Genomic DNA, 15,666 nt, shown 5'->3' on the forward strand with positions numbered 1-15,666 from the left:
ATTTGTGGGCCTGTGATATCATCAAGCATCTGCCAATAGTGGAAACTACTAATACTATAGACGAATCTATGCATTTTCTACAGTATGAAAGTGGATATCTGCGAAATATCCTTAATTGATATTGAGAATAAAGTGCCAGAGTCCCTTCTCCTGGTAATACCGGCAGCGACACTATCCCGAAAACCCCCAGCTATTGTTCGCAGAGCCTTATCTGCCACGGTCAGAATGACAATAATCGGATCCACTACCTCAATACTAGCATTAACTCAGGGGCTTTGGACTGGTGGCCATATATAGTGCCGGACAAGAGGATATAGCTAAATGGTTTCTATTCCCTGGCGAGATGGCGGCCCAGCTGTCAAACCAGGATGAATGCGTCCCAGCTATTTTTTTTTTTCCTATATATATATGATAGTAGCCGAGAGTTCTGCGCGAAATACTTAAGTATTTGACTGTCTGCTGTAAATTGGAAAAAGTAGACTTATAAATTTTAGGGCATATCACTGAGGGTGGTAGAAGAGCAGCGTCGTTTAATGAGCATGTTCAGCGATAGTTGTAACTGTAGTACGCGTAACACCTGTCACCGCCGATAAAACAAACCAATAAGCGGGCTAGGACTGACGATATGTTCTTTTCGTAGGCCATAACCCAGCCATTACTTCCACTATCATGTTTTTTATATCTCCACAGCTGATATCTTGAAGTGCTAGGGTTCTGCAACTCCAGCGACGTAATATTCTTAAATGCCCATACTTCTAAATAATGCAACTTGAGAATGATCAGTAATTGTATCCCACTGTTACTATGAAAGTCCCTCGATATTAAAAGAGCCCACTTCACCATATCTTAGAAGCCCAAGAAACTAGTAATAAAATGTTTTTTATCTTTCTTCCGCATCTCTTGGACATCTATAAGTTGAAATATCGCAATCTGAGCTCCGTGTATACTATAGTCTATAGTCGCAGCAGTCTCATCGGGTATCTCTACAAATTGACCGACTACTGTGGGATTGGTTGCATATTCCGGTATTACTCTTAGACGATCTGCACAAGCCCGAGGCAGCAATAGCGCCGCTAAGCGTGGCATTATATGTGTGATAGTAATTGAATGGTTTAAAATAGATTCCAGAGGTATATTGAGATACTACAGCAATTCAGTTAAGATCTCCTGCCCAGAGTACTAGAGTATTGGCTTCTTCACAAAGTTTTCTAGATACTGGGGTGCTGAGCTATAGCCCTATATAATCTGTATATCTGTGGATTAATAAGGAACAAGTAGTTGACGGGGAATGAATAAACAAAGTAGCCAATTGCTATTTTGGAGAATAATTGAAGTTGAATTATTAACAGCACGGGCCAAGTTTATAAAATAGTCGGAGAACTGAACATCTTTGATTGAAATTGTGAAAGTCTTCTCTCTGGATTCACCCACTTGTGTGCAGAAGTTGTACGGGTCGCCGAGGCTTGAGCTGAGACCTGCGCCGAATGCCAGCCAGAGTAACCAATTCTTATCTAACTTGTCTTCCGCCTTCAGGATTTGTATTAGTATCCTTTGTTGACCTAGAAAGTAATGGCCGAAGTGACACAATAACAATATCAGGAGTGCTGACAGTGACAGTATTCTCTTATCTGTTCTGAGCCGTTTTGAAAGCTAATATAGATTAATAATCTCTTTGCAGATCTACTGTTATGTCTGTGACCGTGGTGTTATATTGAAATTAACTCCTTTTTCCTACAGGAAGTTGGTAATAGGCAAGATAATATCTTTCTGTGGATGGTATCTGCACCGATCTAGTCCAGGAAATTCCTTTCGCTATTGGAAGTGGTGGGAGTAATTTAAGAGATTCCAATGGAATTCGACAGCGCTATGCCAAGGACAAAGGCCGAACCTTTTATAAATCCTATTGTTAGAGTTAATGGCTTGCCAATTAGGATTAGACGATATATACTGATAACCAGACAGCCCAGAATTGGCTGCTAAAAAACCATTTGTCAAAGAAGTCATGGATAATCTTTCTTTCCAGGCTCTTCTCGGATTTCAATATAATTACCAAGCTTATCCGGACTTTCCAACCAATGCTGATGTTCTGGGGTTCTACAGCCTCCACCTGATAACTTATTTGTGTGAAAAGACGAGTGGGAGACGTATTTCTTCTTGCTTTATTTAGGTGATATATGGCTAGCGCAGTCTACAGAGGATGAAACGTGGGATTTTATTGGCTTTTCTCTTTCTTGATCAGCTTCTTGAATCATTGGCCTAGAGCTCATCTCCTAATAGTACTACCCCACTGAAGTGGTATTACTGTCCACAAGATGTCAATAGTAATCGGTTTCTTCCAGGTGGAGATAATAGTAGTTGCTTAGGGACACCAAGAATAACTTTCTATGTACTCATAACTAGTTTCGGCATAGAAATACCAACGGTTTCTCTAGAACACATTTTGCTTTCAAAGGTTTCAACGGTTAGGGATTGTCTATATTTATCGTGCACCCTGATCCGAGAACGGTCCTTTTCTAGAAATGCTTCGACGGTCTCATAGGAACAAAAAGCATTAGTCAAATAGTTCCTATACTGGATCATTATTTGGGTGTCGAAGTGAGGTACAGGTAGGAACATATTGGGAAGATATCTACACAATAGCTAGCTAACGTTTTTGTATGATTATGAACCGAGGCTTGACCGTCGTTATAAAGGAATACCACTGGCAGATATTGGCAGTAAGAGTTCATTACATTAGAACTTGTCACATTTATTGGCACTACCCAGTAGTGATGATAAATTCTCATCATAAAGAACCATCCATAGCCTAAATCAAGTGCAGCTAGACAGTTCCATACGCAGAACCGTGGCGAATACCCTCATTTTTCGCACTGACGATTTGCGCTCCGGACCGCACCAAGAACCTCATCCTGAGGTGCACCAGATTGTATAAGACCAACAATGCGAGCTACCATTGCTTGATCTTCATTTCGTATTGAGTCCACCAGTTCAGTAAGAAATTCACGGTAATAATCCGCATTTTCAGCGGTGGCAGCAGGGCTTCGAGGGCCTGCAGTTGGGTCTATCTGATTATTGTGGTTGGCATTAATTTCGTTGGATAGGTTACTATTGCTGCGAAGAATTTTTTTTTTTTTTTTTTTTAGCTAAGCTATAAATTCATAGATGTATTGGAATAAAGGTTCGGATAGGATAGGATAGGATAGGATAGGATCTGTTTACCTTCCTAAGCTCTGGTGATTCTCTTGGACCATTATTGCTCCAAGATTGTTACTTTTTCTGCGACTTGGAAATATTATTTGGTATCTCGGTCACCGTAAGGGTTGGTAAAATGTGACACAAAAGTACATAGGGGAGCCATCAGTGGGAGACAGAGGTTGATTTTTCGAAGACTATAATATTTTTTTAATCAAGTATTACTCTCTTTCGGGGGGGGGGGGGTGGTAAAGGCGACCCATACCTACGCACTCTCCAAAATATTTCTCGGTCGGAACAACAAATATGCGACCTGAGAATTATTTTTCTGTTTAAAAGTTAAAGGATAGGCACTTAGGTCTAGGGGAACAATTATGACCTAATGTATAATTTTCTCAATCCACTTAATTTCAGTGATACGATACGGTTCACTAATTCATACAGGTGTTCCTAAAGTTCTCTGCCTGTCTTTCAGGCCCCGACATGTGACTTTTCATATTTAACTCTTAAAGGGTTTTAACGTTCTATGGATGGGAAGGCAAATGATGACATGATGATAGGGTTGGGCTGCTCATCCATGGGACGTAAACACTGGCATCTATATTAAGTGGCAATGAATATAGTTCATAATATTAATCTGCATCATTTTTTTGTCCTCTGCGATTAGCAAAATTTACCTATATACGTGACACAAATCATAATGGAAGCGGGACAGGATAAAGAACCCCATTCCCAAGTCAGACAATTCCCCGTTATCATTGAATACCTAGCGCACCATACCAATATGTTACTAGACTCTCGCCGAGGATGAGAAAGGCCGACTCCACCTTTATGGTAGGCTGCCTCATGGAGGAGGACTGCTCAGACAACAGTCTAGGGTATGTTTCTAATAAGGGCAATCCAAGGCAGCTGCTGACAAATACAAGGAACGGAGGTACTTTGACTCGGGTGATTTGGCTCTCTCTACAGCCGATAGAGTGACTGATGAAGGTGCAATTCAAACTGGCACAGCCCATCCTATACGTGCCAGCATTTCTCGCCCTTATGCCCCGGTTCCCAGCGCCAGTAATGCCGACAAAGATGCAAACAAAGGCTTTAGTGGCAGGAAACTCCAAATTCCGGAAATGATAGATAGTCCTCTGCACCAACCAATCAATAATGCGAATGGGAAGATGCAGAAACCAGAATGAACAGTTTAGGATGGATGCTTTCCTGATGCTTGTTTCAGTTGAAGTTCAATTCATGAATGAAGTCCGTAGAGTACGATAGAACTACGGAGTAGGCGGTTGGGAAAGAATATGTAATCATGTTGCCGGGATATTGAAATAATCTCTAAACGTCGTCTTTCTGTATTGAACAATAATTTACCTATATAGAAATCTCGGTATTTGTCTCACATTGGAAATCGAGATTCCTTCCCCTCTCAAGAAACCCAATTCTTCTGAATATATAGCTACTACTAGTACTACGACGGCTCTCGGCTTCGTCTTTGATAAGGAGTAGCCCTTTCACTCCATCATCCATTTTTCTGTCCAAAGTGATAGCCACAGATGTTGCGGTAATTAGTCTCCGATGAGATCCATATCTGGATACTTTACTCTGAAATTGTCCAGATGTATTTACAAAGCTTCTTCGACAGTGATTCTTTTCGAGGGCCATCGTTAGGGATTTGCATGGGTGTGTCTGGGAAGCAAGAAAATATTGGACATAGAAGGTTTATACCAGGCCTTCCTAGTAAGACCTCGCAGCATCAATCTTGTTGTATTCCTGATTGAATATGTTGTGACGAGGCGCATCCAGCAACTTAGAGACTTTTCCTTATTAGCACAAGCCTCTTCTGGATTAAGAAATAAAGAGTGCAGATTGAGGCTGTACTTTTCATCGTTGGAATTATAACCTGCATCAAGGTCATGCGGAAAATATAAGGAGTTGGCAAAATTCTTGATATCCTCATGGCATGTTCCACATCATGGTCTGTGTTGTAAATGTGAGCGTGCGATTGCTCAATAACTGCTCTTGTATAGTTCAAGCTCTTTTTGCAATGGGTTCAAGTTGCTCGTTATAGCATGCGGCGTCAAGTTTATTGATAGATATGCGGCCAAAAATGTTGGGTTTGATCCGAACAGGAATAGTGTGAAGAATCTCCTGGTTTACCCGAGGGGTAGAGAAATTCTTTAGAGGTACTCTCTGCAACGGCAGCGACTATTGTCAGAGTTAAAGATATATGTATATCTTTTATCCTTGTAATATCTCTGACTTTGTCCTCTTCAGAATCCTGGATTATACAGAGAGTGTCAATCTATAAGTATAGGATAGACAAGTTACAAGTAACTGCTACAGCATCGTAGACAGTAAAAAGTAGAGTTTCTTCATCCAAATATTGAGTTAGTTGAATATAATTCAAAGTTTTCAGAGTCAGAAAAGCTTCTTTTACCCAACAGCAGAAGAGTATAGCATAGAGCCTATACAGATTATTAGATTCTAAGACTCGCGCATATTACTGTCCTGGTAGACTAATTTCAATAACTCTTAGAGATAAGATAGATTTCTGATATAAAGTGCTACAGTACTTGTGCCCTTTACATTCTCTTAGTCATATCCTGATTTATATCCTTGTTGCGCCACTATCAATATCGGTCCTTAATAGCCTTGTAGTCATATAGTCTGAAGCCGGATTTTCTACTGTTATACAAATATAGAGGAGCAGAGCAGCACCTTCTCTCCACTTCCCTGTTGGAGAATGGTATAAAATGCTTAGATAAAGTACATTGTTACCTGTGGGCAGGCTGTTTAACCTTTTGTGAGATAATCTCTTTTCTCGTTCGCCATAACGATTTCTACACTATCAGATGGACGGTAGTTTATAGAATCCAGAGCTGCTAATCCTGCTCCAGGCCAATGACACCATCTGATTATAGGCTCTATATGAATCACGGCCTCTAGACCACATTTTACCCGAGTCACCCGTCGGGAAGGTGGAGAGAAAATAACTCAGCCGTGTATCTGAATGGAGATCTTGCTGTGGCAAGAAATTTAGTTCTTACTCTCGTCCGCGGAGAATTACGTTTTCTCTGTGTCCCAGGTGTCCCAGGTGTCCCAGGTCCATTAAAGAGCCAGTACTTGCTGATATTCTTCAAGTACACAGTTTATTGCGCTTCGATTCAGCAGGCCCATCACCATATTCTCCAATTGCTGGCGGATACCGGCTGGGATAGTTCTGTATACAAGAGACACTGCCGTCGGCTTCAATAATTTGAAGAGATAGACAGTGCCTGGGTACATACATAAGGCACAGGTTATAATAGTATCGATCTGTTTATTAGTGAATCTATCTCTGCTTCTACAAGTTGTGTTAGTTAAGGCTCGATAAGCAAATAGACAAATATACAATGCCTGTATTAACTGATTATCAGTAACCAAGAGGATACCAAATCCTAAAGTAGCTGCACCACCGGTGCGTTTGGGACAACAGTAAACGTCATGCTGTTGGAAGTAAACCAAACAGCACAACCTGTTCCAGCAAAGCACGGAAGGGCAACCGTTCCACTGAATTTAACCCATTATAATACTCAGAATATCTGTTACTCATATAACTCTGATAGTCTATCTCCTATTAGAATATCTTTCCAATATATATTTCCGCTGCTGAATTCTACATTTGTATACAATATTTATTAATGTATCCAGTAGACTGTATTGTTTATATCTAGCAGTCTTTATAGACTAGTAGATCAATCTTATAATCAGTCGTATAAGATCAGAGAAAAGAGGAAAATAGTCTACTAAATTGCTGTTATTTTCAGATCTCTTTGAGATTTCCAATACATATACTCATACATATATTTATAACACAAATGTCAATGAGAGCTGCTTCGAATGTATACTACTCGGCTGTTGACAACCCGAGAAGAGCCCCTGAATGGGGGCTGTATTCGGGTGTAATGCAAAACTCACTCACTCTATATATATGTATAATTTTTGCTAGACGATAACCATGCTCTTCCCCTCTTGCCCAGCAATACAATGAGGAAATGAAATAGCATCATGCCTCCAGAAACCTTTTACCACAAAAAGCACGACCATTTGAACAGTCAAAACGCCATATAGCTAGCTCCCATAACCCCGCTCCCCTTGCAAGAGAGGGATATCAGGTCCAACAACCCAGAAGAGAAGATCACCTTCACATGAGAAACTTCAAACGGGAAATAATCGGCCTTAGAGTACAACCACGGACGATTGACACACACCAAGTACTAGTGCGGCGGACCGTTCACCCCCGGATCTGCACATGCACTCTCCATTACCTCGCGGCAGGTCAAGCGCGGAAACACTCAAAGAGATAGTGATCATCTGCAGAGAAGGATATGTCATGTTGACTAACCGTTTCCCTAATCCTGAATGAGGAAATAGGTTTACACCAGTGATCCTGGGATCCCGACTATACTAATACAGTATACGGTATGTCCTAGTAGTAATAGGGATACGAAGAACAATTACATTAATTATCATTCTCGCCTAGAGGATTTATTTATTGGAACTTAGATTTCAACTTATTGATGATCTGTAAGTGTTACTCATCATATCCATCGTATTGTAGTCTAGATTATCTGATAAATCCGATAAGCCACTTGCCAATAGTACTCACTACATAACCCCTCAACCCCAGGTACAATGGTATGTACGATAGATAGGATAATAACCCGCCCCTCGACTACTAAGGTCCGCCTTAGTATGTACCTAGTACTTGCTGGTTTAGTTAACCTAGCCTAGCCTAGCCTAATTTAGCCCTAACTCACGAGTCACACCCCCGCACGACTCTGGGTTATCGCCCTGTCACTACTGAAAGTAGGTACATACATACATACATACGTCCATACCGAGTGCATAGATAGATAAAGTACTTACTACTAGTACTAGTACACACCTACACACATCGACATATGCAGTAGTAATTAAGAATCCACAACCAGATATTGATCAGTTTCCCCCCCCCACCCTCTTTCAAAAGCATATACAACTACCTACACGAGTCAGTCAGTCCCAATAAACCTAACCTTAACCCCCATAGACACACGTACATACATAAGGTAAACCCAATACTACTACTACTACTACTACTACTAGACCTACCGAGCTGCATATGATACGTATCATAATCATGTACTCCATACTACTAACTCACTAAGTAGTTAGGTACCGAACTACTCCGAACTAACCTCGAAGCACGGTCATCAAATGTAATGCAATCCAACCAGGAAAGGTTAAGGTCAATTTACGGCACAACCTTCCATATTCATCCGCAAGCCAAGGCGAACAAGAAAATTGTGTACATAAGGCAACCCGCATTTTTAAACGAAACCCCACGGGGAGATTCCGAATAAGGCAATTTATGCGAGAGAATGCGAAACGGATTCCGGAACCCGATGGGATCGTTGTTTTTTGTTTAGTTGGAACTTGGGGCTTGGCTGCTCCACTTCCTTTTCGTGTTGGTTGCTTTCTTGGGTCATTTTTGTTGGTTTACCTTTCTTTCTTTCTTTCTTTCTTTTTTTTTTCTTCTTTGGGGGGGTTTTGTTTTATCGGGTGGGTTTGGGTTTGGGTTCGGGGGATTGCCGAACGGTTGTTGTTACTTTCTACTATTGTATGTATGTATGTATGTACATACTTGGGTTGTGAGTTTGTGTATTGTACTCTGGACGTGGATTTTGTATATATACCTATTTGTGAAATAGAAAAGATATACAGTGCAAGATGTACAATTGCCTCAAAATCAAATCGATCCAGTCTTGAATCCGGTTCTTTCTTTTTGTGAAATATCCTGTTTCCTAACGCCTGTATCGCCGTGCCTTTCGTTGGTGGTTCCGTGCTTCGTAAATCATAGACATAAATATGGACATGAAGGAGAGTGAGAATGTTAAATGTGAAAAAAAGGCCACCATGCAAGCAAAAATAAACGCAAAAGTCGACTGTACAAGTACCATCATAATATAAACAGTTGTAGATGGCTGGTTTATGTACTAGGTAGATGTTGATGCGGACGGCTGCTGCTCGCCGTCATCGCCGTGGCGTCGAGTGCGAATGCGGAATCGGTCACGAAGGCGTGATGTGAGTCGACCACGTCGCTGTCGTTCTTCTTCATTCTCGATGCTGTTGCGGTTTTCTTCGCGCACGCTACGCAGCGCGGCCAGGCGCTCTTCGACGGTGGCTTCACGCATCCGGCGCGCGTTCAGCGGTCCATGCAGGTAGCTGGTTAGGCGGCGGTGTCGGTGGTGCGATTCCTCTGCGGCTGGTTCGGCTGTGCCCTCTTGTTGTGTCTCCGTGTTGTTTTCGCCTTCTTGGTTTTCATTCTCGCCTTCGGGTTGGGCGGGATTGAGGTCGATCCGGCTGGACTTTTTGTTAGCGATGGCGATAGTTTTATTGTTCTGGGAAGTGATGGGAAAGCATACCAAAGAGGACATGTACCCGATACGTTTACCAGCCAAGGGTCAATACACTCCGGGTGGAATTGGTGGTTGCAGGGGAGGACACGCAGATCCTGTCCCTTGACAAAGTCGTCGGTACAGATAGGGCACGAAAAGTTCGGATGATCCGTGGATTCCGTCGGCTTCGTTTGTTGTTCTGTAGTAGACTCGGTCGTGGTATTGTTCGTCACCGCCAAAGCAGGAGTCGCCAGAGGATTCGTTTCGTGCACCGTAGTTGTTTCTTGAGTAGAATCTGGCTGACGACCCGTCTCATCTTCAGAGCCCATCTCCACGTCACCCTTGACGGCATCCAGCTTCGGATCCTGTTGATTACCGAACTTCACAATCGGAATTGTATCCAACATCGCCCTTGCCATCCCCTTCGTTCGACTTTGCCGTGGACGCCCCGCTGTATATCGAGGTCCGTACCGTTCCGGGTGACGATGAGCCCGGACCGCGCCGGTAATGATGATGGCTAGAAAGAGCGCCGTGATGATACCTGTAATACTATACAGAATAATCATAGCTGTGATGCAAGGTCAGCCGCCATGGGAATGCATGCGCTGACATGAAATGCTCATACCAGTATTAGGGCTGTCCGTCGCCCCACCGGAATCCCCGGAGGTGGGCGGCGTCCCGGACATCGTGAATGACATGTCGGGTTTGATGCTCGTCGAACCGTTCCCCGTGGAAGAATGAGAGAGATTGGTGACAACCTTCGCGAGAGTGGGATTCACTAACGTAAAAACGTTGATGTATCCGTTGGCGTTGGGACCTGCGGTGTAATTACAGTGATGCACCTCGGAACTGTACAAAAGAATCGCCGATGCACGGTGCGATGATGTAATGACGTTGCGAACGGTCTCACTTGCATCTAAATTTCCGGGATAGGCGGATTGGTCGCAACTGATCAGGGCAATATCACTCGTGTTCAATGAGATGGAGTTGGTATCGTCCACATTCACGAGGTTACCCGTAACCTTGAAGTTCTACGCGGGGACCACCGTCAGTGTTATCAATTCAGGGTGCTGGGTTCATCCACGCAGCGCTGCACGAACCGTCAGTTCACTCTGGTCGAGATTGACCAAGGCCGTTGTCAACGGTGTAATGCTAACGCCCGACGGAAGCTGAATCTGGGCGCTCTCCAGGTGAAATCTGGCTTTTCCTACCCACGAAAGATCCCTGGAGTTGTTGGACGGCACCACAGACCAGCCGGACGAGTCTACCGCGAGGATCGTAGTCGATAGAGAGGAAACAAGGAGGAGGAGGAGAGGAAGAGAGGGAAAAGAGAAAGGAAAAAAAGAAGGGTCCTGAATGGGCCCCATCGAAGAAAAAAGCCAAGCTGGAGCGAATGGATTTCCCCACGATGACGAGGCTTACGGATATGGCGGAGGTTATGGGGCGCAGGAGATCATTTAGTTCCGGATCTTCTGCGTTCACCGATCCCGAGCGCCTATAACAGAAGGGAAGAGGGAAAAAAAAAAAAAAAAAAAAAGGAAAAAAAAGGAAAAAGAAAAATATAGATAGGTACAAGAAAATACTAGCCGATCAATGACGGTCTGATGCACCGTGACGGTGGGGGTTCCAACAAAAATGAATTGCAATAGCCGGGGAACAAGATTTGGAGGTGAAAAAAGTGGAATCTATCGATAAGCAGAAGGATCAATGGAAGCGGATGGATGGATCACCGACAACGGGATGGGGGGAGGTTGAAATTTGGAGATGCGGTGGAGAGAGCGAGAGGGGGTTATGTCAGAGGGGGGGAAGAGACCCTCTGGGACCAACCACCGACTTTACGGTGGAGTTGCCTTCTTAGGGTTGCAGTGATGAATCCGTTGGATGAAAAGGCAAGTCTGTCAGAAAATGATCCGGACGGTCCGATGAAACCGCCTGTGGAAATTAAAGGGAACACCAAATATATTGGACTCAATCCAGTCGAGTGTACTCAAGCAAGTGGGGGAAAGAAAAGAGAGAAGTCGTTGCTTGTAGATATAATAATTATTCTAAAAGGTTAAAGTAACTTCAGGAACTCATAATCAATGACTGATACGGCGATTCGAACGAGGAACCATGGATTCCCGGACGACTAATCGAGTTACGTTACTAAGTCGGTCTGGACAATACGAAAACGATAAGGGGATCATCATCTGCTTGGGCTTCGAACTTGATTTGCCCAGAGAGGAACCCGAGGTACAGACAGAGTACAGAACATGCATTCGGTCCAGTCCAATCAATCCCACATCGCGTTCTTGCTCCCATTGTAATCCCATCCAGATAACCACATAAGGTTCTTTTTGATCTTCTTCGATGAGATTTGAATTTCTTCCGGTTTCGATTGTTAAAAAATTTCACAAGATGCGGGGGAGTTACTAAGTACGACTCCGGTCAGTACTGTAAGTACTCTCTAGTCCCATCGGTTTCTCGCGCTTAGGGCCAATAGACGTCACATGTTGGCCGATCTTGTCTCATTTTTCAGGCCAAGACAGAAAGGATTATCGCCCAGTCAACCTATGGGAAATACACCCAAGTCGAACAATGTCCATTGAATTGCTTAAAAGGGTGGAGATAGACCATGCGAATAATACAAAGAGAGAGAAAAAAAATATATAAAAAAAGTAACGAAAAGCACCTGATTTGAATGCAATGAGTTGCGTCATCTATCAAAATACGGTCCAACCTTCAAACTCTCCGCACAGCTGATCCGCTGGCAGACAGCTCTTCTCGACCACCAAGACTCGACGCCATACCATGGTATGCCGTTCCCAGTGCCATGGCTTGCAAAAAATAATTAGCTGGCAAATTGGTGTCTGGGGATGTGGTATGTCCGATTTTAGAACTACTATTCCACCTCTCTCGTGTTCACTGAACCCCAACGTGGACAAGCTTGATTCGGAAATCCACTTCGAGGCTGAGACGGGACGGTAAGCCCGATAATGGATTATTCTACACAGCCTCACCATCCCGGTGCCTGAATTCAGAAAAACACGACCGGTGATTCCTTCTACCCCAACTTCTTGATCTCAAGTCATGTACGAAGTATATCATTATCTTTACAGAACATAGAACCAAAACCCAAAAAAAAAAAAAAAAAATGTCCTGTCGACTGCGGGTTCTCCGCATGTGGAGTGGCACGCCTCCGCGATCGGAGGGCAGGCGAATCTCCACACTCGGGCTCTGCATGTTTATCGACCTTCCGCATCCGACAGGATCACCACCTGCGTGATGCGGATTTCTAACTGGGTAATGCTGCGTCCCAGTATCCAAATGGTTGGATCTCTTAGTTTTCCATTTCTCTAGGATATGATTCGGTCGGCTTGCTTTCTAGTCCCTGTCAGTTGCTTTGTGCTCGGGGTTTACCCTGTCTGAGGTGGATTGATCGACGCCGGGTTGACGATCTCACCATGCAATCACAGTTTCTCTTGTTAATGACTCGAGACGTAGTCCAATTGCGGGTGGTCATTTGCGAGGGTAAAAAGAGATGCTAGTTCACTTGTAGCGAGAAAAAAAGCATCTAGTGGTTCATTTTGTGCGGGTCCTAGGAATCAGCCGTCGCGGGTACTAGTTAGTAGTGAGTCGATAGAAATTTATAATTGTAGGCTCCGCAGGTTGTTTAGTACGCTGTTGTGCCCGGACTTTAAAACACTGCAACGTTTCAAGAAAGGCAAATCAAGAAAAAGAAAAGCAAAAGAAAAGAGAAAGGAAAAGAGGAAAACACAAGGGAACAAGCATCACAACCAATCTATGCAGTCGATATGGTGATACAATAGGTCAACAATATTGCAACTCCAACTAGGGCGATGCACAAGCCACAGCTACAACTACTAACCGATTGATGCGAATGGACCATTCCAGGACAACACTCACAATCCCATTGCTCACCGCAAAAGCAGCGACATAGTGACAATCCATGTGTGACAACGCCTTCCCTTCTGCATGCCGTCCGACATTTCACTCCCGTGCCAACAACCCCAGAATATCCAAAGCTTGGCTAGGGTCTAACAATGTAACTTGCCGGATGAGATACCTTACTTTGACTCGGAGAAAAGAACCCTGAACATTGTAATTTCCGAAAAGCTGCTCTTTCACGGGTCTCTCCTGGGTCTTTGATTGCTTGACCTGGTGACGGACTTAAGTCCATGCCCGGAAATTGGCAAAACTCGGGATCTGGCATATCCTTTAGTCATAACGCCGCTTCCCCTTGGTTCCAGTTAATATCCCATCCCGGGCGAGTAAGTATCGCCAACAGTCTGCAGGCCATCACAGACAAATCAAACACGGTAGGAGGACACCGCGAATATTCGCTATCTACCGCACATACCCGGTATATAACTCCTTCTTATGCATGGCATCATCCAGCGGGTTCCCAATCAGGCCGTGTGGATACTACACATTGAACCTTATCCGGATACTATGGACTCCTAAAACCCCGTGATCAGGACTTTGCTGCTGTTCAGCGGGATACTCATGAAACCCACACAGGTCAATGTGGCCTGCAGAGCTGACAGTTGACCTGTCTGAAAGAGGGTCTGGAGGAGGTCCGTGAGACGCTGCAAATGATGCCGTAAGCAGTGGAGGCGACTAGGAAATGTGAACTAAAGTAAGAGCTGGGAAGTTGTTTGTGTGACATCTTCCGGGGTCGCTTTCATCGACCGGAGGGAAAGTCTGGAGCGAGGTTACCAGGCTCTTCTTCCTTTCGGCAGTTGTTTATCTCACCTCGTATTTGGAATCAGTGGGAGGCTTTTAAAGGGAAGGACACTGGGTTGAGGCACGGATATCAGAGATCGGATGAGGCGTCTGATAGTCCAGCTGCATCGGCTGCAAGAAGACATGCCAGAGTCAAGAGAGAATCCACACGGCCCAGTCTTGGCATGGTTGAGAACGAGCTTTCTGTGGACTGATGGATTCCCCATCAGATGACGACGATTGGTGGGAAACATGAGTCTCGACCCTCCATGACAGCAACGCTTGGTCCGTGTGTAGGTTGCTTCCCAGACCCCGACACGATCATCAAAAAAACTTAAAGGTTGTGGGATGACAGGATGATGAATCCCATGGTGAGGGTGGTGACATTTCCGGGAATGTTCAATGGAGTGCTCTTGTCGCATGGGATTCATGGGCTATGCTACTACTAGTAAGGAAGGTTAGGACCGAAGGTAAGGTACAGTCCAGAACTAAACCTGATGGAACTCTTTCTCCCCCAGGGCGACCAACCAGATATGCCCGGGAAGACTAAATGGAAAAAGAAAATGAGAGGGATGGTTTGAAAAGGCTCGGATGCATGAAAGTGTATGCATCTTAACAAAGAAAGTGGTTGCGAGGGTTTTAAAACCAATCTGGCGGTTTTAGTCGGCTTTTGTTCAGAGAACTTGAAACCCCTCTAGATCAGCAGGTATCAGTCACTGATGACTCGGTCAGATGCCAGTCATGATCTTTTTAAAGAAAAGGGACAAGGGAAAGCGACATGGTTATCAATCCTGAAGGTGGGTATCTGGTTTGATTAGTGTCGCGCACAGTGAGTGAGAGCGAAAGAGAAGGGTACATAGGAGAGGACAAGAAACGATGATGAAAAAAGAAAAAAAAAAATAAATAATTTAAAAAAAAAATAAATAAATAAAAAAGGAGAGACGGGGAGCACAGACAAAGAACAGAGATGGATATTAATTTGACAGATCGGGTGGCCCACAAGCATATCTAAAACCGCAGGGGAAGAAAAAGGAAAAATAGAAAAGAAAAGAAGAAAAAAAAAAACGTCCATTAATTAGCAATAGACCCGCTCTCAAGATTGTTCCCACCCCCAGAATCTACAATAAGAAAAAGAAAAGAAAAGAAAAAACTGATCAATAAAGGAAAATCATGGCAAAAAGGGTAGACTAAAAAGAAACAGAACAAAAAGAGAACCATACCGAACTGGGCCAAAATTAGTAGCACGGTTCCATAGGCTACGAGGGCCTGGAATATTTACCCATCAGCGCATCCCCGCTTCTATTTGAGGCCTCGAACACCGAACCAGCCATGG

The 15,666-nt window shown here is 43.9% G+C and overlaps 4 protein-coding genes across 4 annotated transcripts; 1 reads left to right on the top strand and 3 right to left on the bottom strand.

Annotated features, from left to right (window-relative positions):
* Positions 1–2,812: 2,812 nt before the first annotated feature.
* BDV27DRAFT_106582 (uncharacterized protein) lies at positions 2,813–3,411 on the bottom strand. The gene is made up of 2 exons (XM_032064411.1): positions 3,220–3,411; positions 2,813–3,111 (listed from the first exon to the last, which is right to left on the bottom strand). Exons 1-2 carry the CDS (start codon positions 3,249–3,251, stop codon positions 2,859–2,861), a joined length of 285 nt encoding a protein of 94 aa, XP_031928291.1. The 5' UTR covers positions 3,252–3,411; the 3' UTR covers positions 2,813–2,858.
* A 358-nt stretch (positions 3,412–3,769) lies between these two features.
* Positions 3,770–4,382, top strand: BDV27DRAFT_171791 (uncharacterized protein; the record flags this gene model as incomplete). The annotated part of the gene is made up of 4 exons (XM_032075688.1): positions 3,770–3,776; positions 3,900–3,928; positions 3,987–4,070; positions 4,119–4,382. 4 exons carry the CDS (start codon positions 3,770–3,772, stop codon positions 4,380–4,382), a joined length of 384 nt encoding a protein of 127 aa, XP_031928292.1.
* Positions 4,383–8,888: 4,506 nt separating this feature from the next.
* BDV27DRAFT_127277 (RING-H2 finger protein) lies at positions 8,889–11,132 on the bottom strand. The gene is made up of 4 exons (XM_032066732.1): positions 10,709–11,132; positions 10,234–10,639; positions 9,636–10,176; positions 8,889–9,573 (listed from the first exon to the last, which is right to left on the bottom strand). Exons 1-4 carry the CDS (start codon positions 10,973–10,975, stop codon positions 9,207–9,209), a joined length of 1,581 nt encoding a protein of 526 aa, XP_031928293.1. The 5' UTR covers positions 10,976–11,132; the 3' UTR covers positions 8,889–9,206.
* A 2,839-nt stretch (positions 11,133–13,971) lies between these two features.
* On the bottom strand, positions 13,972–14,955 carry BDV27DRAFT_106622 (uncharacterized protein). Its single transcript, XM_032064412.1, has 3 exons — positions 14,364–14,955; positions 14,126–14,312; positions 13,972–14,068 (listed from the first exon to the last, which is right to left on the bottom strand). Exons 1-2 carry the CDS (start codon positions 14,762–14,764, stop codon positions 14,243–14,245), a joined length of 471 nt encoding a protein of 156 aa, XP_031928294.1. The 5' UTR covers positions 14,765–14,955; the 3' UTR covers positions 13,972–14,068; positions 14,126–14,242.
* Positions 14,956–15,666: the final 711 nt, after the last annotated feature.

The sequence above is a fragment of the Aspergillus caelatus genome, assembly GCF_009193585.1.
Source record: "Aspergillus caelatus strain CBS 763.97 unplaced genomic scaffold BDV27scaffold_73, whole genome shotgun sequence".
NCBI classification, from domain to species: Eukaryota; Fungi; Ascomycota; class Eurotiomycetes; order Eurotiales; family Aspergillaceae; genus Aspergillus; species Aspergillus caelatus.